Genomic DNA, 26,738 nt, shown 5'->3' with positions numbered 1-26,738 from the left:
CAGACTTTGAAAATAAGCTAAGAAGCTCACACTTGGTCAGTATTGGTGTGGACCAGTCTAAGAAGTTAAATAAAACTGGGGAATGTAACAGCAAAACGCTTTTCTTGTTCCTCAAAATATTATATGCATATATTTATTTCAATTTGACTTTTTTGTTTCCTTGATCGCTGAAGTAGGGTTTAAAAGCTTAAACTAGTAAGATTCTGCAAGTGTAACCGACTTATGGTTGGCAGTGCAGTCTAACAATTACAATCTTAGCTTACGTTAAAGTAAGCTAATAGTTTTATGCTCTGAAGGTTCATCCTTATGCCCTGCTAACTCCCAACAAGTACGGTTTTAACTATATCAGAGGATGCTCTCATTTTTAGTCCTCGGTCAAGAGAGCTTACTTTTTTTATTTAACAGTTCCAAAATATAAAGGCCATTTTCCTCCTTCGTGACAAAAGTCTTGCTGTACAATCAGTGATACCACAATGATTCTGGTCATAAGGCTGTCAGGGCTAGGATCTGTGTCGCTTCAGGGCCAACATGAGCTGGTGCAGGAGCCCCCCATCTCCTCTATCGCCTTCCTGTTGTTTGGACAGAAGATTCCATTTTCCTCCCTTTGGCCTCAGTTTTATAGTTGCTGACTCTCACATCTTCCGCTTCTACTCTGAGACCTGGCAGGAGGTTGGGAGGATTAGCAAAAGAAGCAGAGGGTGTTGCTTGCAGATGCCAATTCTCCAGCTCATGGAATTGATTGGTGGGATGAATTGTCTCCATCCCATCCAACCTCATCCCATCCAACCTCATTCCTCGATGGTGATTCTCAGCTTGGAAGGATAGCAAAAAATACACAGAAGAAGAATGGACTCTTTTCCAAACCCACATATAACCTAAGACCAGAGGTACGAACCAGTGGTAGCAGTGGCGGGAGGCTCCGCCCACCTGCCCAGATGCTTCTGCACATGTGCAGAAGCATTGTGTGTGTGGGAGCACAGCTGAACCAGTAGTAAAAAAATTGGCAACCCACCACTGCCTAAGACCCAGTGGGGAGAAAAGCAAATCTTTTCATTCTCCTTTCTTTTCATTCTCGAAAAGACCGAGTGGCTGTTGTGTTTCCCTCCCAACAATTTGGCTAGCATTCCATCACTCAGGCTGGGGGGTCAAATTTTACACCCCTCAGACAGGGTTCGCAACTTGGGAGTCCTCCTGGATCCACAGCTGACCTTTGATCACCATCTGTCGGCTGTGACCAGGGGGGCATTCGCCCAGGTTCGCCTGGTGCGCCAGTTGCGACCCTACCTGAATCGGGAGGCCCTCACAACAGTCACTCGCGCCCTCGTGACCTCCAGGCTGGAATACTGCAACGTGCTCTACATGGGGCTGCCCTTGAAGAGCATCCGGCGACTTCAGCTAGTCCAGAATGCGGCCGCGCGAGTGATTGTGGGCGCACCGCGGTTCACCCACATAACACCTATCCTCCGCGAGCTGCACTGGCTACCTGTTGATCTCCGTGTGCGCTTCAAGGTGCTTCTTACCACCTATAAAGCCCTCCATGGTAGTGGATCTGGGTACTTGGGAGACCGCCTCCTGCCGATTACCTCCTCGAGACCGATTAGATCTCATAGATTAGGCCTCCTCCGAGTGCCATCTGCCAGCCAGTGCCGGCTGGCCACTACGCGGAGGAGAGCCTTTTCAGTGGTAGCTCCGACCCTCTGGAACGAGCTCCCCGTGGGGATCCGTACCCTCACCACCCTTCAGACCTTCCGCGCAGCCCTCAAGAACTGGCTATCCTGCCAGGCCTGGGGGTAGAGATTGATCTGCCCCCACCCGAATGTTGGATGAATGTTGTTTACTTTTAATTATATGTAATGTTATATGTTATTGTCTGTACCCCCCTTCCTATGAGTTGTGAGCCGCCCTGCGTCCCCTCAGGGAAAAGGGCGGCCTATAAATAAACCCATTCAATTCAATTCAATTCAATTCCTGATAAACTATGGATGAGATTTCAATGCAATTATTCTCAATCTTTAGAAAAGGCAAAAGCAAAAAAAATATATATTGAATATAAAACTGAAATCAAAGGTCAGTTATTTTTAATATTTTGTATCAATCTTAGATATTAAATAAGAATCTATTACCTTTACCAAGGAATTAATTTCCCATTTATTTCCTAATAAGACCAGGAGTTTTTTTATATATATATATATATGTAGGCTACTTTTGGGTAAGAGTGTTATCAATTCCTTTCTTTTGTTGAAGGAGTTGTCCTTTATCTTTGGACGTTAACTTAATATCAAGTGTTTATGAGAGTTCCTGCAGACTGAATTATGATGTCACCTCCATGTTATCAGCTCAGTTTTGGTTCGCTATCTAAGGGCAGTTAGGACCAAGATCAAACCCATAATTCAAGCCTTCTCCTTCTCCTTTTTGGGGAGGGGGAGAGAAGGGAGGTGGGAGTGCAAAATTGCTGTACTCTAATCCACATTCTTTACATTAGGAAACCCTGTGCCACTAAATTGTGATGATAAAGCACTAAACTTACTATGCAAAAATTTAAATATAGGAAATGCCTGAGACCAGTGGTATACTAACCATTAGGCAAACTAAGCATGTGCTTAGGGCACCAGGCCCAAAGGGGGCACCACAAAGTTGAGAAAGAAAAAAACAACAATGAAGATTTGTACGGTGTGTAAAAGGGAGGAGGGCACCAATATTTGTCATGCTTAGGGCACCAGTGAGCCTTAATACACCACTGTGTGAGACCACGGAGGGTTGTGTTGGTGGAAAGCAACAGATTTCACTTTAAAAGTTATGAGAATTCCACGTCCGATCAGCTTCCTGGTTGTCACTATATTTGCATTTCTTACCTTATAATAGCATTTTAACTATGAATGAATGCATATCATGTGCATAATATTTATTTCCAAAACATTTAATTTATAATGTTTTTATTTTGTCATCTCACATACCCTTTGCCTGTTGTACATCTTAAATCTGTGCTATTATATATCATAACTTTAATATTTGTGGGTGTGAATTCAGTGTATTTCTCCTCTCCTTAAACTAGCGTGAGAAGCATTTTCAGAAAGGCACTGCTAGCACATTGATTTTATGCCTGTAGTAGACAGGCCTGAGAAGTTTGGGCCCCAAGTGAACCTGCTGTGGTACTCTACCAGAACATCATGCTGTAGTCTTGTGTATTCAAAGCAAAGGAATAAATCATGATTTTACAACAGTGCATCAGTTGACTTATTGCTGTTTTGTGACCACTGGATGGGAAGGATTGCTGTTTAATGCCATGTCATTGGTTCTCAAGTCAGTCAGGCATGAAGGCTTGTCATATGCCTCTGTAATTGTACCTCTCCAGATTTCCTCTAACTAGTCAGCTGGGGCTGTGCATTTAGTCTCTAACACCCAGCTGGCCTCTGCCTGACAGCAGCCTTCTCATCATCCTGTCAGTAATATGTTAAATAGTGGGTGTCTGTTTCAAGGCCTCTGCTAGAGAAGCAGGTGGAAAGGATGCTATGCTTTAATGCAGAGGTCGAAATATTATCTCTCTTCCCCATCCCTTACACACACACACACACACACACACACACACACACAGAGCATTTCTTTATCTTAGAATGGACCAATACATTTGTAAGTACATTTCTAACTGCATAATCTTGGCTCTTCTCACAAATAAATTTTCATCTGCATAAAAACAGCAAAAGGAAAAGACTAAAAATTAGAAAGTAAAGTGATTCCCTGCAATTGGGAGGCCGTCCTTTCCCTAACCCAGTGAATCAATTATGACCTCATGTTCTGTTAGATAACTCTTAACTAGTTGATATCTGCAAATAAGATACATTTCTTCTTATCAGTTCTTCCTTTGACAGACATGGTATTTTTCATTTAATGTTGTCAAGGGAATTGGGAGAACATTTGAAAGAAGCAGAGCAACTGACCAGATGCTAGGGAATGCAAAACAAACCCCCATTTGTTATAATTGCATTAACCTTCAACATGCTCGTCTTCCAGCTGACTCTAAAGAAGAGATTCATGAATATTTGCCAGATCCAGATATCCTAATTTAGTTACTTGTACAATAATTTCTTGACACTTTTTCTCCCATTGGATGTAAGATTTATTTGCATTGATAACCTTTTCATCAAAATGCTGAATCATACTTTTAAAACTTGATCAAATCCTTAGAAGCAAGGCTGGGAGGATGAGAGAAGACGGGGGAGAAGAAATGTTTGGTCCACTCCACAATCTGCAACCTCTCAAGGATCACTGAGATATAGTGCATTTTCACGATCCAAAGTGATTCCCTCCTCTAATGTTCAATGCTGAGCCCAAAGGTTGATCTTCCTTCCACTACTGGATTGTGAATTTGCCCAGTTCCATAAACACCCAGGTCTTTTTTGGATCAAGCATTACTGATAATTTGAAAAATGCAAGAGGTTGACCCTCTTTTCAAAAAAAAGCTTTTTATGAGTTTTCTTATCTGAGTGCGAATAAGCAGACCTAAGAAAAATAAAATAACTCTACCGTAATTTCTGTACTTCTTGTATCTTCAGTTTCTGAGTCACTTGAAATAATAAAGAATTAATATCAGGCCTGACAAAAAGCGAAGGGAATTATGTGCTACCTTTAAAGTATATGCCCGCCCAGACCTCTGGGGAAGCAGTGATGAATTGAAGACAGTCCCATTGAGAATGCAGCTTCCAATCATGGCAGAACAAGGAGGACCTGAGATTTACCCACATATCCGCCAGTCAGCATCTCTCTGGAAGAAGGCCATAAGTGGTCTTTGGCAAGTATAGACCTCTAGGAGTCAAAGGATAACCACCTTTGCCCTTATCACAGTCAGTGCTTTCAAAAGGAAGCTAGTTTTGAATGCCTCTTTTCTTAATTACTTCTGGAAATTGCTTGTTGTTGGGTATTTTAGGGATATTAAGAACCTTCAGAATAGCAAGTTTCATTGGATGAGTTTCCTTTAGTCCTTGATTAGAAAAGATTTATGGAAGTTTAAGGATCTAAAAAATTCTTATTTTGGAATACAGCAGAAGGGTGTTTAGAACATTGATTTTGGAAAGTTATAAATGGACTAGGAGGCCATATTACTTTGAAGTAAGATTCTGAAATTAATTACAATAATCCTTTTTGTGGACTGTTTAGAATGCTATTAAAATATATGGAGATTTTGAAATTATTAAGACACCTTCCCTTGGAGGTGGATATCTGGAAAAATGCATTCAGAAGTTACTCTTACGATTGTCTGCTATCATAAAAGTTAAAATTTTGATGAAGCTTCTGAGAAGAGACTAAGAGAAAATGGAAAGAAGTCAGGTTCTGGGACAACATTAAAAGAGATTAAAGATCAAGATTGTTAAAAGCAAAAGAACATAACATTGGTTTATTTGATCAAGATTAATGACATTTTTTAAAGAGAAAGTGATGTCACTATTGAAAGAAATATAAGATTGATTTATTTGATGAAGGTTAAAATGCTATATCCTGTTTTTGAGAATTCTTAAAGATTTTTTGCTGATTAGGACAGAATGATGAGACTTTAAGAATTTGTTTATATTTAAGATATGGGAAGAAAATATATTTATAGTAACAGAGAAAGTGATAAATTACTGAAATTGTTGGTACTTGTGATGAAAGGGATTGAGTTATTTCTTTATAAAAAGGTATCTCTTTTTAATATACATAAGGATAATTATGTATAGAATTATTATACTACATTACATTATATTAATAATTATATGAAGAATAATTACTACACAAACAATTTTAGAAAGCCGAAAGAGTCAATCTTCTTAGAAGAGTTCCTGAGCTTTCTTTCAAGATTTATCTTTATTCATTATAGGCATTTATGTACTGTATATACTCGAGTATAAGCCTAGTTTTTCAGCCCACTTTTTGGGCTGAAAAAAGCCGCCTCGGCTTATACTCGAGTCAGTGAAAAATTTGCCCGAAATGGAGGAGAAAAAGGGGCGGGGCCATGCCGCTGGGTGACGCTCGTGAATGGCCCAGTGCCCCTGTGAGTTTCCCCTCCCTCTGTGTCAGTTTGCCGCGCAGCGCGCACCGCACCATCCCCCCTCCTCACGTTCTAATGTAATGCAGGGCTGTCTTACGATTCCCCTTCCTCCCCCTCCTGCCGCTCTGCAACGATGTCCCACCTCCTCCTTGTTATGGCAAGCAGCCACATAGCGATGTCCCACCTCCTCTGGTACAGTGATCCAATGATAGGAATCACTGTGCCGTGTGTCATAGGAGGCGGGACATCGCTCCCGCGGCTGCACGGGACATCATCATCACAGCGGGACATCAGCATCATGAGGTGAGTGAAGTATTTCATTGAATACACCGCTAGTTTACTGTTTTTCTTTGAAATAAATATTCAAAAACATTATTGGTATCTATTTTTATTTTTGAAATTTACCGGTAGCTGCTGCATTTCCCACCCTAGGCTTATACTCGAGTCAATAACCTTTCCAGTTTTTTGTGGTAAAATTAGGTGCCTCGGCTTATATTCGGGTCGGCCTATACTCGAGTATATACGGTATATTGAATCCTTTGAATGAACAGGCAACTTACCAATAGTTGAACCAAAACATATTGTGGGGCACAAGGCCAGAAATGAGATAGTGAAATAAAGTCCAATCCTCTGTTTGCTTAAACCTAATAGACCAGGCCTGTCAAACTGGCGGCTTATGGGCTGGATGCGTCATGTCCAGGCCACGACCACCCCAGCTCCACAAAGGCAAAAAGCATCACAATAGATCATGATATGTCACGTGATACGATTGAGTTTGACACCCATGTAATAGACAGAATCTTTCCGAACTACAGCTATACTGTTTGAGCTGCTAGACATATTGTGACGGATTCTAGGGTGTGATTACCCCAAACCGCTTCATGCCTTCCTCTTCCAGATTGGGACTGTGTAGTCTCTTGATCTGAGTGTTTTTCTGGGAAAGTTCTGGCAAAATTCAGTTTGCTGATGCAGAGAACATTCCATTATACATACCACTCTAGTAGAAAATGTGCGAAAGCTTCCAATTTGGTATCAAAACCTTAAACAATCCTTTCTCAAAAAATTATATATGTTCAGAAACTGCACTTCCAGAATCTTCTGAAGCAGCAATTTGATTCCTCTGATACTAGCAACATTATTTTTATCTATTATGTATTTATATACTACCTTGCCATTTGGAGAAATTCACATTATGTAATAGAGGAAAAGATAGATCTTGATTATTGCTTATCACATTTTGATATTTGATAAAACTTTCAGTAAATGGTTTCCTTTGATTTCAACATCTATATATTTATTTGAGATACGGTTTATTATTAATATGAATAATTTATAATTAGATCCATAGTTAAATACAGTGAAAACCTAATAATTCAAATCTTTACCAAGGAGTTAACAATTATTAAGATAGTCTCTGAAAATATGGTCAGCATAGTAGGTAGCATTTTTATAAAATTATGGTGTTTTTAAATGCTTTCTGGAAGTTGATTTGTGCCATTCGAAACTAATTTTAGAAAACCAGAAAAAAATGATAAAATAATTTCTACAATTAGCATACTATTTATTTTAATGACTATTCATTTCAGTATAATCTATCAAAGGAACTTTGACTTCTACTTTTTCTATTAAGTTCAAATATTTATTTCACTTTCACGATACTTTTAAAAGTACAGGACTGTTTGTATGTACGTTAGCTCCCTTACATTTTGCTGCATTTTTAATTTTTAAAAAATGAGCATTAATTAAATATTTAGACTGTAGACAGATGGTTACCTTCTGTCACTTTAAAAATGTTTTTAATGTGTTGCATTTCTCTCTGCAGCAGTTTATTGTTTATAGTTGCCAGTGTATTTATTTTGACATACTTCTGTTTTTTTTTTTCCCCACCTGCAAGGTGCTGAAATACTTTGCTAATAATAACTTCAGTGAAAAAGAACACTTTCCCACATATATATATATATATGTGTGTGTGTGTATGTGTGTGTGTGTGTGTGTGTGTGTGTGTGTGTGTGTGTGTGTATGTATGTATGTATGTATGTATGTATGTGTATATATATATATATGAAATATATATAAATATTTCTCAGAATAGCATGCTCAAACATCATTTGTCAGCAGGCAGGAAGTAGAAGGCAAAAAATTATAAAGGTATCTTTAAAATAAGTTCAACTGTAGTTTTCCTGCCTTTATTTTTCCTGGGATGTTTTTATAACTTTCAAGTCCAGACTAGAACTCCCAAAATCTGTCTCCCATCCAAATATCAACTAGATCTAATCTTTGGCCAGGCATTCCCACTTGCTGGAATCCAGACTACCATTGAGGTAATTGCTACAATCCTTATCCCTAGGAGTGCATCCTTTCAAAATTAACTTTTTTATTCCAAACCTTTTCAACAAATTTTAAAACGGGATGAAAAATAGCAAGTGAGCCTGGCAACGTGTATAAATGGGCTAACTGCAGATTACAGCCCTCAAAACTTGGTAACTGAAAAGTACGGGTACGTCTTGATTGTTCACTGCAATTGGAGCGGAATTTCCATCGCAAAGCAGGATAGCTGTAAAGCAAGACGACATGAGCGCATTGCTTGGTGATGGAATCCCACCACTCTCCATTACTGTCATTAATCAAGAATCAGGGATCTTTAAAAGCAGGTGCCCACCCTGATCCGGGGCATTCTGGGATTGGCCCCTCCCAACCTTGAGCCTCAGCAAAGTAAAAGACTGCCCCCACCTTCCTATCTCCCCCCACATTTTGTCCACCGTGCACCCCTCTTTGTGGGGTGGCAAGCAGCTCCCCTCTCCAGCTTAGTCTCACTGCACTTGACGATACCAGCCTGCGTTGCCCTTTGCTGCCCAAAGTGGCCTTCGCCCTCTTCTTGCTTTCACTTCTGGTGTAGCCGGTCTGGTTGCTGGACCTGGCTGGGCCTTGGTTCCACGCTGTGAAAAAACCAAACCAAACCCAAAAGCAACCTGTCAGCCTCTGCTTTGCTACTTGCTTTTCGGCTGCCATTGAAACAGGGAGGAGGGGGAATGGTATTTGGGTGTGGGAAATATTCTGTGCAGGAGAGGCTGAAAGAAGGGCGTTGTTCTCAGCATCTACTGCGCATGTGGCTGGGAGGGGAGTTTCCCGCCACGGCCAACTGTCCGGCATACCAACCTGATGATGGTTTTTGAAGATGTCTCCCACATGACACCTGTGGAGTAATTGGATTGGACTATGGGCTGGGGTTACCAAGGGGAGGGGAATGGGTCACACATTGATATCTATGCTTGCACGCGCTTTTGTCTCAGATCCAGCTTTGCTTAGCTACTACTTAGCTTTTTGCAAAGGGACTGTTTTGGGCTTCTTCTTTTATATATAAGCTGCCTTTCTGTGGACTAATCTGCAAGAAAATATTATCTCTTTTCACTTATTCATTTCAAAATTTCTTTTGTGCTACATGTGATCAGTATTAGAAGTGAAGGTGATTTTTTAATGTTGAAACAGGTATTTCAGAGAAATTTATTTCAGTTGTTGTTTTGCGGCACTACCATTCAGTTAGAAAGTTAAGGTTATTTAAAATAAAAGACAAATCAACATCTGTTTTTTATTTTAAATAACCTTAACTTTCTAACTGAATGGTAGTGCCGCAAAACAACAACTGAAATAAATTTCTCTGAAATACTAGGCAGGTATAGACATACAAGCATAGTGGCAATATGCTATTTTTCTGTATTTAGACATGTAATTGTTAATGAATGTGTTAATGTTTTTGCTCTAAATGCAGTGCATTTTTTAAAATCTTGACTTAATAAGGAAATTTATAATAAAATTCCCTTTCTGTTAATTTATGTGTCAATATTTTCCTTATCCATCACTAACTAAATATGCACAATGCATGCATATTTAAAATTGATTATTTTATATTTTTAATTACCTATATTTTAATAGTTTTTTAATTCTTCATATTATTATTTATTCATCTTTTCTTTTTCATATAGTTAGCTTTATTCATCTTTTCTTTTTCATATAGTTAGCAGAAATGTAAGACATTTATATAATCTAATTACAGTTTTCATAAAATTTCATATCTATAGTTGGGGCCCACCTGCTTCCTAATTTGAAAGCTATTTTTAATATTTTGGACATTTTTTTTCTCTATCTCGCATGTTTTGCAATTATAATTGATACAATTTCCACTGATATGTATGTTGCCAATGAATATATACTGTAGCATGATGGTTATTGATCTCATTGTTCATTAATTAATATCTTTTGCACTGGGATATGGACTAAAGGCAACAAGCCTCCATTCTCTTCCTTTCGGCAATGCTTTGGTTTCTTGAGATCATTGCAATTTTTATGAGGACATCAAGTAACTTTGTCTCTAGGAAGAATTCAAAATTATTTATCAAACATGCCAGACTAGAACAAACAGCCCCAATAGTTTACTTGTCCTTTACCTCTTCTGCTGTGTGACCAGTAACTCTTTCTCCCCCCATCCCCTTTCCATTCTTGTAGTTCTCTCTCTGAGAAGGTGCAAGACCAAAAGGATCAAGGAACCGGCTAACACTTGTCCCTTCCCAATTCATGGCATAGAGGTTTACCACCAGGCAAAGCTGACTTAACTGGGACAGGAATTATTCCCTTCTTTTCCTTCCTTGGACCTGTGCCTTGCATCCTCCTGTACGTTGAGTGGAGCCTCAGAAAGGGGCACCATCTGGGGAAGGTTCACACATCACACTTAAGCCATTGGCAAGCTTAGTTGCCAGACCATGGGCACGCCAAGCTGTCCGTACCCAGTTAGGAGACAGAGGAAGAGGCATAGTGAAGGATTGCCTTGTAAAAAATCCAAGCTATGGGAATATCAATCTTTCAGTGTCCTGGAAGACACAGAAGACTGAGAAATCAGTATTCCCACTGCAAAAAGCTGCCAAGATGGAAAACAAGCTGCTCTGAGTAGAAATGTGAACTGATTTGTACTTCATTTCAGCTTGGAAAGTTGGCCTTGGATCTGAGATTGTGAATATGCATAGGGCTTAGGTTCAGTGTCACAAATAGCTTACTGGAAAGTACAAATGGAAAACGTAAGCAGTGAGCTGCTTCATAATACCAGTTCTACACCTCTTCATCTCAGTATTTATAGTAGCCTGAATCTGGAATAATTCCGTGTAAGAGAAAAATACAGAAATACAGCATTCTGGCAAAGAACAGAATAAAATTCACAGGGTGGTTTATTTATTGCTGCAATATATAAGAAAGTAGGTGTTATATGTGGGGAACAATACAAGATGGGTTGGTATCTTCTGGATTTGGCAAGAATGGTTTTTATTAAGAAAAAAACTTGAAGAAGTCAACCTCCTAGTTCTCTATCTGATGAATCCCACCGTGGAATCTTAGTTTATAATTTGACACAATTGATATTTTGGTGTTTTCTTCCCATTCTGAGTCTGAGAACCAGTTTGGTTTAGTGGTTAAGGCACCAGACTAAAAAGAGGGGGGGGGGGACTGTAAGTTCAAATTCTGCCTTAGCCATGAAATCCAGCTTGCGGCTTTGGACCAGTCATTCTCTCTCAGTCTAACCCACCTGACAAGGTTGCATTTGTGGGAAAAATAAGAAGAGGAAGATGTATATATATATTTGCTTCTTTGAGTTATTTGTAGAAATAATAAAGGCATGTTACAAATAAACAAATAAATAAATCATACGTTTTTCCCAATCAATTGACATGCATGCTTTCAATTGGCTTTTAGCTGAACTGTTAATAAAAGTTTTATCTTTCTGGATCATAAAGAAAAGGAGCATTTTGCTTCTACTTTGTAAAACAAATAAAGCAATGTCATTTCAGCTCTTCTTTTTTAATCCAGAAATGAATTGTGTGATAGGCTGTAAAGAAAAATAAATATTGAATTAACATGGGGATATAGGAATAACATAAATATTAAACTTTTTTTGAAAAAGTTCTTCAAACAAAATATTTTAAATATCCTGCCAAAATTGAGTTATTGTTTTGCTAGAATTTACCAGCAAAATAATTTAACAAGTAATGTGGATACAATTGTTGGGGTAAGAATATGATAAAATCAAATTGTTGTAGCTTTGAGGAATATAATGAAAGAGTAATTGGTAATCATCTAAAGAAAATCATTATAGGAATAAATGAATCTTGCTGTTTTAGACCAAAATGATTTTAAGATTAAATATATTGTATTTTTCAAATATAAATATAACACATTTGAATATCTGTGTTCTGTAAGGATAACTACAAATGAAATTAGCAATACCATGTTTCCCATTTGTTGATCTAAACTCCATTTCTAGTCATCGTTAAGCCAAGAAATATAAAAAATTGCTTTTCATTAGGCTTTTAAGTTTCTTGAATAAGCTAAAAGCTAATTGATAATTTTTAAAAATATATAAATAAAACTGATTCGTTTAAAGCACTTTATTAAAATTTATCTAATCATGGGTGTGAATATCACCTTGTATTAGGCAGGATAATTGTTATCCAATGCGGTGACATAATTACAAAAGATAGGTATTTATTTTTGAATAAAGAAACACACTGTTTTAAGTGTACTAAAATACATTTCTTTATCTTAATTGGTAAACTGGTTTATTTCATGGCAAGTTTAGATTATGCTTGTGACTTCTTTTTGTCCTTTTGCCATAAATAACATTGATATCATCAATTGATTTCATAAATATTCTTCAAGTTACTTATTTGTAGTTTCGCGTAACATTTCTAAGATGATTTAAATCCGTATTTGTGGAAAGCTAAACAAGTAATAAGGAAACTGTCTCAGCATGATGCCCTAAGTTATTTTTCAGATTGTTCATTTGTATTATATGAATTTAATGAATAAACAGAATAAGGATAGAGCTTGACTTATGATCATAGTTGGGACAGAAATTTCTGCCACTAAACTATGTGATCATTAAGTGTGACGTCATGTGAACACATTAGTTAGTGATAGCAGTCCTGATAGTCCCAGCCGCTGCCATAATTCCAGACATGCAGGTTGTTAAGTGGAAGTGAAGGGAATCCCAGCTAAGGAGCATGGGTGTGCCATGGAGGGTAGGAAGTAACCCTGGTAGGCCGGGCACAGGTTGCATGTGAATTGGGGGGATACTGCTGGGAGATGCAAGCTGGACTTTGTGCTGGATTCAGGGAGGCTAGGGAAAAAAGAATACAGCATATTGGAATTGGAATTGGAATTGGAAAAGTTTATTTATAGGCCGCCCTTTTCCCTGGGGGGACTCAGGGCGGCTTACAACTCATAGGGAAAGGGGATACAAACAATGTCACATAGGCACAATACATAATTAAAAAGAACACAACATTCATACCATTCAGGTGGGGATGGATTACAATCTTAGCCCCAGGCCTGACGGGATAGCCAGATTCTGAGGGCTATGTGGAAGGTCTGGAGGGTGGTGAGGGTACGAATCTCCACGGGGAGTTCGTTCCATAGGGTCGGAGCTGCCACCGAGAAGGCTCTCCTCCGCGTGGTTGCCAGTCGACACTGACTGGCAGATGGAATCCGGAGGAGGCCTAATCTATGTGATCTAATTGGTTGCGAGGAGGTAATATGTGTGTGCACTCACAGGGAGGCTGGGAAAGAATACACTGCAGCTCAGGGGCTCTTGAGCATACCTTGGTTCTGGGCCTGCAAAATTACCTGAGCCTCAATGCCACAGCCGTTCTCAAAGATGGTCCAGCCCAGCCTCATGCACAAAGGGGCCTTTTTTTTAGTGAACTGCAAGACCCCTTGGGTGTTGCAAGGCAGCACGAAGGCCAGTCCCAGCCCAGCCCATCAGCTCAACACAAAGGGGCTTCTTAGCAGGCCACAGTTCTGGGGCTGCAAAAGCTCCTGCAGTACAGTGTGAAGCCCTTTGTAGAGTGAAGCCCAGTCCTAGCCGGGCGTAGCAGCAAGGCGCAAAGAGACTTCTGCCACCCCAGTCCAGCCCATAGTTGCCCTGGTTACTAATCGATCTGAGTCCCCTGCTGTCCTGTGCTTTGCTGCCCTAGCTGACATTTGCCGTTCTCTTGTCCCCACTGCTGACAGGCGTTCCTGTCCTGGGCCTTCAGTGAGGGAGCCGCTGGCCGCATAGGCCGTCTTCTTCAGGTCTTGCAAACTACTGTGTGCAACCAGGCGGAGAAATAGCAATAGCAATAGCAGTTAGACTTATACACCGCTTCATAGGGCTTTCAGCCCTCTCTAAGCGGTTTACAGAGTCAGCATATCGCCCCCAACAACAATCCGGGTCCTCATTTCACCCACCTCGGAAGGATGGAAGGCTGAGTCAACCTTGAGCCGGTGAGATTAGAACCGCCGAACTGCAGATAACAGTCAGCTGAAGTGGCCTGCACCCTAACCACTGCGCCACCTCGGCTCATTATCATATCAAATCCTGATATGGCCAACGACTGCCTTGAGAAGGGCCAGACTGGTCAGCAGCAGGAGAAGGAAGATGGCAAACATCAGCTGGGGCAGCAGGAGTTGCAGAGTGGGGAGAGGGAAAGGACATAGATGGGGAGAGATAGGCAGGTGACGGAAGTTGACGGACTCTTGTGGATGAAAGTTCAAGGGGGCCGCCAAGTGCCCCAATTTTGATCACGGCCCTGTGCGAGAGCCATAACTTCAGGAACCAGTTATAAATCCCTTCCTTCATCCTCACCGTAACTTTGGCTAGGTGCTGAATGTATGGTCATAAATCTAGGATTATATTTAAGAGATCTCTGAAAATATAAAAGCTATAAAAATTTCAAGCATAGATAGTAAGGTTTTTCTAATACCTTGCTCATTGCATATACAATATGTGTACATAATTATTATTAAAGATTTAAGCAAATCTAATTTGGAGTCGCATTAAAAATAAAAAAATTATGCTTATTAATTATTTTGTTGGTAGAAAACAAATGTCCTGTGCGATATTTTTAGCGTCCTCCTGCAATAAACGTTAACCATTTGAGAGATAAGGTTTCTTAATATCCTTTCAAGCATCCAGACTCCAAAGTCTCATACGTTTATGGGCATTGGTGCCATTGTCTATCTTAAGCATTATGAAATTGGATTTTTTCTGAATTTCTGCAGCTCCAATTTAAAAAAAAATAAGTGTCATTTGTGATATTTTTTCTATTGTTCCCTGGTTCTGCTCCATCAAACAATCACATTGGTTTGCTATTTGCATCTTCTCAGCTATTTCTTTTGAGGCTGTAGCACAAGTGGAAATGCTGACACGAGAGCGTATGTGCTGTCAAGCCATAAAGTATCTAAGTAGTTTTCAGCTTACGGTTATTTCAAGTTGGGGAAAGCTAGACAAAAATATCCCCGGACAAAATATAATAGAATTGTAGAATACATTGAGCGATGAATACAGTGCTTTGAATAATTTCAATATCAATCAGAAGAGTCCTTGTTTTTTATGCTAATATCACTTTCCCAAAGAGCTATTTTAGATACCTAGCAAGGATTTCCTTTTTAGCTTTTTAAAAATACTACATTGCATATTTTAATCCAGTCATGTATAGGATTTATTAACACAGTGCATGTTTATTTTTGTTTATTTCTTGCCATGAACGTATTCATCTATTTGGGAGGAGATTATTTATGTATTTATTTATTTATTTATTTGTGAATAAACGGAAATAGAAATGTAATAATTTGAGATAGGAAATCTTGATGGATACCAGATAAAATATACAGGCACCTTACCAATTTATTTTGCAATTGAAATTGTAGACATTTGCAAACTGATAGTTTTGGAAAAAATTGTGCCTTAGACCTTTCAATATGAAGTATCACCTACAAGATCCTTCCCACTGCAGCGTATTTTCTCCCTTTCACATGTACAGAAATAATGTTCATGCATGACAAAAATGAAAAAAAAAAGTGATATGTAGAGCACTTGCTACACTTTAGTTATCTCCAGGAAAAATGTCATTTAATGGACATTTTTCTTTTTTAAAAAGTGATTTGTATTAAAGATTTTCACATAAGTAAAAGATGGACATGAAATTATGTAATGTAAGATTTTTAAAAATGAGAGAGCAACGTTAGCCTTTTTTTTATCTGCATTGTCTCTCTCATTTTTAAAAAATGGGCCACATTGTATATTTTGCAACTTTGGTCACAGGGTGAATGAACATCACTACTACAGTTTTAAGTAAACAATTTCTCTATTTTAGCAGATATATAAAAACTGTACGTTATAAATCTAACTCATAAGAATCAATCATAATGGTAATTTTTATCATAATAATCAGGTTAATATGTTCTGCAATTGTGCTTTAGTTGCACATTTAAAATTTATTGTTTTACCTCTGCAACATTTTGAACCAGTGTACATATCTATAATGTCAAATGTTCATCAGGGTATCCATGGGAGCGATCCTAAGAGGAGCAAGTCGCACAACATGCATCTTGACATCGTGACACAAACTCTGACCTTGAGTATTGCATGGAATGTTGTGATGCAAATCCTGTCTCAAATACCAAACACATAATGGAGTTTGCATCTTAATGTCACAATGCCCGTTTTGTTAGAGGTATGGATGCCCAGGCTAAGGGATCCTGCCTTGAGACCAGCTAAACTCCCTCTACCATCCCTTAAATTTTCTTTTAGTTAAAAGTAAAACACAAAGTTGGTTTGCTGCAAAACAAAACTTTCGTACTTTCCTTCCCATCACCCACCCACCCCTATTTGGAACGACAGGGATTTTTGAAAATTAAAAAGGATTAATAGTTCTAGAAGGGCATCTAACTTGAATACACTCAAAAGTTGGCTACACTTGTAGGGGAGAAAAACTAAAAGAAACCAAGACTGAGATGGAGTGACATTATACATAGTAAGGAAGTAATAATAATAACAAAAACTGAAATCTCTGGTTTTTTTTTTTGCAAGTTTTGTATTTAGTAATATATTTTTAGAACATTTAATATACTAATATGGTTCTATATACTTGTGTCAAAGGAAATTTGCATCTATGTTCTGTGAAAGACTAATATGTGACTTTTTCAGAATTTTTTTTACTCATCTTTGGGTATTACAGTTTGCTCCACTCTTGAAAGTACTAGAAAGATAGCAAAGTTCAGAAAAATTCCTGAAATCTTAAATGCAATAATTATTAATAGAAGGATAGACTGTAACATATAAATAAATGTTTGAGTTTTTGGATTGATGACAGTGATTATATTTCTAGGTTATTGTTCAGAAGAGTAGTGCAATCTAGAAGCCTAGCATTTAATAAAAGGAAGTTCAGTTTAGGTGAAATTATCTGTGCTGAACTGTGCTCCGTCCTTATTTTAAATAGCTGTTACTAATCTGTAGGCATGAGACCCATGACTAATCCATTTCCTGGGTAGAGTTGCTAAAGGTTTAATATGTAATCTCCTGTCTCTTTCCATGTAAAAATTACTAGAAAGCATTGTATTTAATGGCTTAAGAACTATGATTAGACTAGTGACTATTAGATAAATTGTATGGGAAAGTAATTGGAAATGCAGCCAAAAGAATGCACATTATGGAGAATTGCAAGCTATTCATTTGCAGAAACACTAAATTATCTCTATAGCAAGAAAACAGCAATTAAAACAGCAAGCAGCAAAGGGGATGGTAATGGCGCTCTGTAAAATTACAGCTGTTCCACAGAGGTAAGGAAACAAAAATTAATCAGAAACGGGCAGCTTAACTAAGAAATTATGACATCTTTGGCTGACTGGAGCATAGCTGTCAAGGTTGGGCTGTTTGGTGGTCAATAGTGACATTCCATGTGTCAGTGAGCCTGAGTCTCTTGACACAGGAACCCTCAGTTCACACATTACTGAAGCTCCAACTGCCGAGCATTTAAGTCCCTTGGTGCTCCGGTAGCCTCCAATTTCTCCTGACTGGCTCATGTTTCATTCTTTGGCAATTTGCCCTAATGATATCCCTCAGGAGCTTTCAGACTTTCTTCTTTTCCATATTTAATCCTGTTATATTAATCTGAATAGGAGTATGTAATGCTGTTCAAAATTCTGTTGCTTTGTGGGTTGTTTTTTTTTTAAAAAAATAAAGCATTTTCTCTGCTCCTAATTTAGGCTGGAAATTCATAACAAAAACGGTTTGCTTAATTCTAAAGTGGAAGCTGAATTTTCTCTGAAAGATCTTTGGTTTGTTGGTGGCATTCATATTTAAGAAATAAAAGCCTCTTAAAACATGAGGTAGGAATAGCTGGCAGAAGCATCTGAGCTTTCTTGGCCACCCCAAGTTCAGTTGTCCTGTGTCCCACCTCTTTTGGAAATGGCCCTGCTCTTTGCTTTTTATTGTATCATCTTATAGATTCAGAACTTGATTTGCTTTATGCGTCCGGGCTACCATACGTGTGTGATCCACTATGTGAATGATAAGAAAAATTACATTCTATTGCTTCTATATCTTCATCCTCTGGCATGTTTGCTATAAAAGATGCCTCAGCAGAATCCTCAGTGCTGTGTAAAGAAAAGTTCCATCCTTGATGCCAGGTTTGCGTTTCTGAGCTCATTGCAGTCGGAATACTGGAATACGTACGTTCGTATAGCATCAGGAAACACGTAGTTGATAAGCAGAGATTTGCAAAGAGAAAGCGGAGCAGTGGATTATATTCTGGCTATTGTGACCCTGCAGTGCCTTCTGAGAATTAGGATCCGTTTCATGTGAAATTCATCTGCTGGCTGCATCTGGCTTTCTTTGCAACCGGTTTGCCCTCAGAAACACATTGTTGTTAATCTCCTCCATAGTTCAAATAGCTCTCATAATATGAGCCAGTCTAACACTTAAGAAGTGCAGGGTATTATGTGCAAGATGTATTCCTCGCACCCTTTGTGAATTGTAAAACAGACTGGGGCTCCTGAGACAATTGTTAGTAGAGACTTAACTCCTCATTAAATTAAAGTAAGACCCCTGTTTAGCATTTTACTCAGGGAAGACTTTAGAGTAGTGCCAGCTTGGACCCATTTGTTTGCCTTAATAGCCTTTTCTCTCTGGGATATTGTCCTTGGCATGGAGTTTGTTCTCTCTACCTGGACCACTTCTGCCACACCTTCTCCTGCATAGCCAAGCCCTGCAGCTGGTATTGTTATCTCAGATGTTGGCCTCAAACCCAACCAAGATAGGTCTCAGGGGAGCCTCTCCTTCTTCCATCTAATAAAAAAGACCATTGTTTCTTTAAGACGGGAGTGGGGTGCACAATGTTGGGGTGGTTATTGCTGCAGTAACTGTCTGTAAATGGTTGAAGACCACTATGGGTAAGACATGAATATTATATGCATAGGTCATCTGATGAGTTGGAAGCTTCTGAGAAGAGTGGTGCTTTGTTGCTTGTGGGAGGTTTAATCCGATTTTAGTCTTAACATTGTAGCTATTATTATCATCTATGGGCACTATGTCACAGAAGTGAGTACACCCCCTCACATTTTGTAAATATCTAAGTATATCTTTTCATGTGACAACACTGAAGAAATGACACTTGGCTACAATGTAAAGTAGTGAGTATATAGCTTGTATAACAGTGTAAAGGTGCTGTCCCCTCAAAATAAGGCAACACACAGCCATTAATGTCTAAACTGTTGCCAACAAATTATTATAGCAAAGTATAACAAACAACTATTATCCCACAGAATTGTCATATTTCGGCCCTTCCATTTTAAATGTCTGCCGGCCTGACTGATACAAAGTACTTGTATTTCTTTTCTAAAATGACCAATTGGTGTTTCTGAAAACCAATAACCAGTTTGGAAGCTTTATCTTGACAATTTAGCTAATCTTGTACCAATTCTCCCTGATCTCCATATCTATCTTACTCTTTATGCGTGTAAAACTGAAGTTTATAAACCTGTCAAACAAACGGATGTACAAAAACTCAAAAGTTCTGCTTTGAATCTAATCCCTTAGCATGAAAGATTTTTCAATACAATTTACTTTCTTATGTTCTGGTTCACGTTACAATAAAGAGAGAATATCCAATGTGCTTTGTCTCTGAGCGACAGCATTCTGCCTAGGAATGAATATATAAAAAAACATTTATAGGTTGAAAGTGGCTTCCTTTCAGTAGAAGATAACTATTTCTACACCTCTTTATAAGACTGTGATTATTACTGATATTTCATTATGTGACTGAAAGTAATAACAGCCTTTCCGCTGTACATAGAAATTCAGTACTTATCTGAATATTGTATATGCATAATTGCAGATTTATTGTTGCTGACATGATTAATACAATGTTTTACTTCTTGTCTTTCTTACAACATTAACACTTTTGCTGTGTCTGCTTTGAATTCTAGTTAACCGCTTGTGTCCATGGGTCAGCTGCATTGCTATATCCAATGTACTGGCAGCATATATACATCCCGGTGCTCCCACCACATCTCCTGGATTACTGCTGGTAAGAGGCTACATGTATTATTCTTTACCTCTCTAATAATTAAGCAAGACAATATGTTGTTGCCTTTTAATTAAATAAATAGAATCATTTGAAGATTAAATCCAGTTGTAATAGTACAGACTCAGCACTGCTTTATACAGATAACAAATATTTGAAACTGAACTTCTGCAGGACTATAAGATATGAAACACGGCTTATTTTTAGATCCCTAGGTTTTAGAAGTTGGAGAATTACTGACATGAGACAAAATCCAAAATTTCGTACTATCTCTCTTTTTTTATATGTTCCAAATGGATGTAGAGATACCAGTGTGATTCAGAATGTTTCTCTGTTGAGGGAAGGTAATCAAGTACAAACTCATTGAGAGCTATTAAATGTCATCATCACTAATTATATTTATTAATATGATTACATTTATTTGCCACCTGTCTCACCATGGGGCTACTTTAGGCGACTTACAACAATAAAAAAAATGAAGAAATAAAAGGAAAGTTTAAACAAAGCAAAAATAAATAAGAGAACGATAAAATAAACAAAAAGAAAACCAAGAAAATCCATCAATATAACTATGGTAGTAAAAAAAAAAAAAGAGGGACGAATGAGGAGCAGAGAGCGGAGGGGAGGTGGTGCAGTGGTTAAGGTGCAGCACTGCAGGCCACTTCAGCTGACTGTTATCTGCAGTTCGGCTGTTCAAATCTCACCGGCTCAGGGTTGACTCAGCCTTCCATCCTTCCGAGGTGGGTAAAATGAGGACCCGGATTGTTGTTGGGGGCAATATGCTGATTCTGTAAACCGCTTAGAGAGGGCTGAAAGCCCTATGGAGCGGTATATAAGTCTTAACTGCTACTGCTATTGCTACTGCCAATCTAACAGCCACTTCCAGAGTAGAACTCTCCCATTGGTAATTATTACTAATTTAACATTGCTAATCATTACTAATCTAGAACTGATATTGATATTTTATGTGTGCTACATGTGGTATCTCACAGTTTATTTCACATCTTTTAGTATGTTACCTTACACCACAAAATAGTTTTATAATTTAAATAACTCAAATGCTTCTAAGATTCTGCAACGTCCTCATGAATGTAGTTTATCTAGATTTCTTATAAGTTAATATACTTGTCCCGGTCAAGAAAGCAATGATTGAATGGGCTTAAAAATCACTGAAATCAAAGGGCAGAGAGAGAATTTCAAAATGACATAGCTGAAAGAAGGAGCATTCCCCTTCCAGGATGAAATAATTTCTTGTCAGCATCACTCCATTAAATAATTAGAAAAGAAAGACTAAGAAGTTCCATGTATTGGAAATCAAAAGCACTTTTACTAATTACAAATGGTAAGCGAGCAGTTGCGAAGCAAAGTCTACTTAATTAGGCGCGAAAGCGATTGATATATAGAATAGTCCATTCCCCACCCCTTAGGATCATAGCCTCAGGCCAATCATAAGTCCTTCAAATGTCAGGTGTGAGATAACTTCAAAAAGACATCACGAAGATGGAATGTCGCGGCCGTTGGTCCAGGCGGGAAGCACTCACGCATGCGCAATCCAACCATCTGGTACATCCTAGAACATTCCTCCAGCACATCGAATAACCCCTCCCAAGTACCAGCCCTCCCTCCCCGTTTCATGACAGCTGAAGCAACAGCAAGGCAGAAGCTGACATTTCTATTCATTGCTATATTTAATGTACTGGGAGCACATATACATCCTGGGGCAAAAGTATACATAACAAAAGTTTAAGATATTAGAAGAGCTGAAATGTTAGAACCAGTGTCCAATCATATAACATTATTTCATAGATATAAGGAGGGTAAACCAGTGATCCTCAGACTGCAGTACATTTTATGTAAATACAGAGTGGACGTGTCCAACTTTCAGGGCCAGAAAAAGAATGACCAAAAGTCTTTTGTCCTGAAAAGATACGTGGCCTTGTGGAAAGGTCTAGAATGTAAACCCGAGATTTATAGACAGTTTGATTTCTTTTGTTTATCTGGAGTGAAGCAACTTATCAACTTGTGTCATGTATTTGAAGGTTCTGCTTAATTGCTGCCTAGCGAATTAAAATTTATGTTGGTACCAAAAGTACCAAAACGTCTGACAAATTTTGGATTTGCTTAATTTTTAAACAAGAAAAAACAATCCTATTAACTTCTTGGTATAGTTTCTTACCTCTGACACTATGTAGTTTATGATGAAGCATCTGTTTTAAGAATTCTGTTAACTTTCTTACAGGATTACAGCATTCTACTTAAAGCTACTTAATGATTCTATATTAAATTCTCACTGTTTTTGTTGTGGAATAAACATTTTTCACAATAAAAGCATACTAATTTTCTAGTTCATACTTTATGTAAGCTAACCAATTATTTTAGGAAAATGATGGACTAGATTAAAATATATATTTCATAAGTTGATAAGCGATTGCCAGAAGAAAAACATGCATGTGTCTTAATTGTCATTATTTTTTCTCCTTTTCTCCTTGACACTTTCTTTAATGATATAAATTACTAATCAGAAACTGATTATGCCAAGCTATCCCCGGCATTACTTTTCTATGAAATATGAAGAAAAAACTGATTCATGTCAAGCACTGTTTTTAAATAAAAGTTGCATTTTGATTTTAATGCAAGATAATAGGTCACTTTACTTTGTACACACTTAAACTAGTACTCAGTGGTTTAAAAATAAATGCTATGTTACTAAATTAATTAATAGAAGAAAAGTTTTTGCACATTCAAGAAAGTTAATAGTATATAACTTACAAATTTTTAAATTTTTAATTACAATTAAATGAAAAAGTCTCATCAAATTAATATATAAACACAACTACTTTAAAAGTCTATAATGGCAGACAACATGTATCAACAATGCACTATTGTAAATGGGATATAGATTTGTACTTCAGTGAAAAATGTTAATTCCAGAATCCAAGCCAGAAAATGCAGATTTTCTGAGAACATAATAGATTTGAAATATTGTGTATATTACCAAGAAGTACATCCTTAACACAAAGCAGTTAATACAAGTCATAGTGACAATCCCATTGATATGATCCTCAAATATGTTGATAATAGAGCAAAACCAGACACTATAGGTAAATATTCCAATTTCTGAGTAGCATCCCCAACAGCAATATATTTGGTACTCATCACTTAGTAAACATTTCCTGACATATCCAATAATATACATAAAGCAATTTTTGTTAAAGTAGTACCAAATGTATTTTAAGATTATAGGAATCTAATTATATAGTATTTAAACTGCCCATTAATTGACTTACCAAGGCAGGACACTGAGGGTGGTTATTCCAAAGGTTGCATGAGTAACTAATACCAATTTGTTTTACTTCATTTAAAATATGTATTGGTTTATGAACTGTATTTAATTTGAGTGTTTGCTTTACAAATAGAAGAATTCTACTAAGGCTTCGGCTATAGTAGGGGTTAGCAACCTAAAACACTCAAAGAACCACCAAGGTCCTAACAATTGTTCAATTGTGGAGCCGACCGGAAGTCCAATTCCCACACGATATAGTCTTCTCCTAGTGTAGCTCCTTTTTCCTCTGCCAACTGGAAGTCTGGTTCCCCCCACCACTATAGAGTCTCCTCCTAGTGTGGCATCCTTTTTCCTCTGCCAACCAGAAGTCCGGTTCCCCCACCATAGCCTCCTCCTAGCACGGCATCCTTTTTCCTCTGCCTGTCCTAACCGAGAGCCCTAAACTTAACCCTATCAATTGTGGAGCCGGCTGGTGAGAGGGAGCTGCAGCAGAGGGATGAAAGAGCCACATGCGGCTCCAGAGCGACGGGTTGCTGACCCTTGGGCTGTGGGAAAGGAGAAAGATATGATTTTAGGGTGCAGGGCTAAATTTTCTCTGCTACTCCCTGCTCTACGATTTGTAGATTTGGAATAGTCTTCAACTACCTTCATGTATCTCTTAGAAAGATACAATGAAAAAAAGGAATGTGCGGAAATCGTATTTCCATTCTTGGCTGGGACAATTTCATGAATGCAGTTTTGGCTGTCAAAAAATAATTTCTGGCATCTTTTCTAATGTAAATTTGTATGCTTCCCAAGAACCTAAAAATCTAATTATTGTTAACACTAATTTAGTGTCAGTGTATATAACTACTCCTAACATTTGCAGGAAATTGTAGAGCAGTATAAAATACAGAGTTATTTGTATATCTTTCATCTGTATTCTTTGTCATACATTACACATTATTATTTTAGTTTATACCAGTATGAAAAAGGCTGATTTACCTAGAAAAAAGGATCAGAGCAATCCACCACTGTTCTTAGGGCTACAAAAATAAGGGATTTGAAATGTAAGTGATTTATGGACTGGCCATTCTGTTCAACCCACTTGCAGAACAAAATCCCTAATTTTAACTTTGTAGTTTCCAATTCACAAGGTGGGAAATGTCATTGGATTAGGGGGGGGGGATAGTATTGATACAGCCGTGTCAATGTATTAGGTACCATTTTGAATAATAGAATATGTAGCATAATATCACTCTGGCAGTAATAACGTTACGTTTAGGTTGTATATATCTCTATTTACTCTAAAATGCGCATTAGAGAAGTTTGAAGGAAAGTTTTATTGCCATATTTGTGGGAAAGCTTTATAGCAATTAGTTAGTCTGGCTTTATCTGCATTAACCAAGAACCCCATGCTGGTTTGTGATACTATATCACAAGTTTGTGATACTATATCACTATTTCTCTCAGGTGAACCTGGTGTTGGGTCATCTGTGCCTATGATGCATGTCATGAATGAGGGACATAAATTGGTCCCAGAATACACTCCCTGTGTTGCAAATCATTCCCTTATTGAGTCCTCTTTATGACCCTTGTATTTTGCTGGCCACGTGCCTCTGAGCAGAAAAGACGATGCCATGACAGATAATCAATACCATCAAAATGGGCACCTCTTTGGTAAAATTCAGGGCAAGCTTTAGGAGATACGGTTTTTTCTTTTAAAAAACAAACCAGACAAACATTTTAAGAACATCCTGGGAATGCTTCCAACTTATTTCAGATCATTTTCTTTTCCTACCCTATGCTGGGCATAAATGTGAGCATGCAAACAACAACAACAAAAAGGATTATATTTTTTTTTCACGAGGGGCAATGTTTTTAAGGGATGTTGAAATTTTTTATCAGATACTGTAACTAAAAGAAAAAAAAAACCCAGAAAGTTTAAGCATATATAATTATTGGAGCTATTGGGTAAATTACCCGAATATTTAGCACTGGCTCCATTTTCATCCCATTGGGGAAATAGTGAGTAAATAGAACCAAATGGAGGAATAGAACCAGATTTGATCAAACTTTGGCCAAAATGTTATACTGATGAAAGCTGAGATGGAAAGATATAATGCTGTATTTTTTCTAAAAATCTCAGCAAGTAAAAGAATACTATGTACTAAATCCACAAATACACAGTTGCTGTTTTTGTAAATCGTGGTTGCATTTCAAGTCAATCTTACTCATTTAATATACATCAAGACTTCATCTTTTTCCCTTCTGTGTATTGATCAAGTCTAAACCTTTTATAATCCCTTTCCTTCCTTTCCTTTCCTTTCCTTTCCTTCTCCTTTCCTTTCCTTTCCTTTCCTTCCTTTCCTTTCCTTTCCTTCCCCTTCTCCTTTCCTTTCCTTTCCTTTCCTTCCCCTTCCTCTTCTCCTTCCCTTTCCCTTTCCCAGCATTTTTCTCTTGCCTAAGGTTATATGGCAGTAGAAGACACAATACAATTCCTGAATAAGATCTTCATGGTCGTTTTGCATTTTGCTATTTCAGTGTAATCTACTGCTGTTCAAGGCAAATTCCGTATATTAGTCATGTAGTAGAGTGGTTTAAGTAAAGTAAAACAAAACCCAACATTTTGATACACACAGCAAGATTTCAATACAATTTAACTGTACGATTTTAATAATATAAAGTTATACATGGAAACAAACAAACTATTGCAGATCAGAACATTTACCTCTTCATTGTAATATTCCATATTTCCCACATACTGTCTTCGTGTGATTCTTTTTGCCCCCTCCCCTTTATCAACTGCTCAGGTTTGGGGAGGGGTCATATTACAAAAATGCCAGATCATTTTAGGTTTCTTATATGTACCAGCAGATATAAAATAATAGAAGCTTTGTATCTTTTAGGAAGGTCATGTGAAGGCCATTCATTTTTTCCCGTTTTGTTAATTTTTTATGGTATTAATGCAAATGATCTGGTCCTCTGAATTGTACTTTAGCTGGATGTGGTGTAACAGATTATTCCATGGATAAAACCAACATATGAAAAATAAAGCCACTTTTACTCCATGTGA

General features: G+C 37.8%; 1 protein-coding gene across 2 annotated transcripts in view; it reads left to right on the top strand.

Annotated features, from left to right (window-relative positions):
• DENND1B (DENN domain containing 1B) overlaps positions 1 to 26,738 on the top strand; it is a 159,114-nt gene that overhangs the window by 75,412 nt on the left and 56,964 nt on the right. For both annotated transcript variants that reach the window (XM_032218349.1, XM_032218347.1), the window contains exon 10: positions 20,303 to 20,403. In XM_032218349.1, the coding sequence (XP_032074240.1) occupies positions 20,303 to 20,403 (101 nt within the window). The remainder of the gene's footprint in view (positions 1 to 20,302; positions 20,404 to 26,738) is intronic.

The sequence above is a fragment of the Thamnophis elegans genome, chromosome 5 (assembly GCF_009769535.1).
Source record: "Thamnophis elegans isolate rThaEle1 chromosome 5, rThaEle1.pri, whole genome shotgun sequence".
Classification (NCBI taxonomy): Eukaryota; Metazoa; Chordata; class Lepidosauria; order Squamata; family Colubridae; genus Thamnophis; species Thamnophis elegans.
The sequence above is the reverse complement of the archived record's forward strand: the minus strand, read 5'-3'. Positions and strand labels throughout refer to the sequence as shown.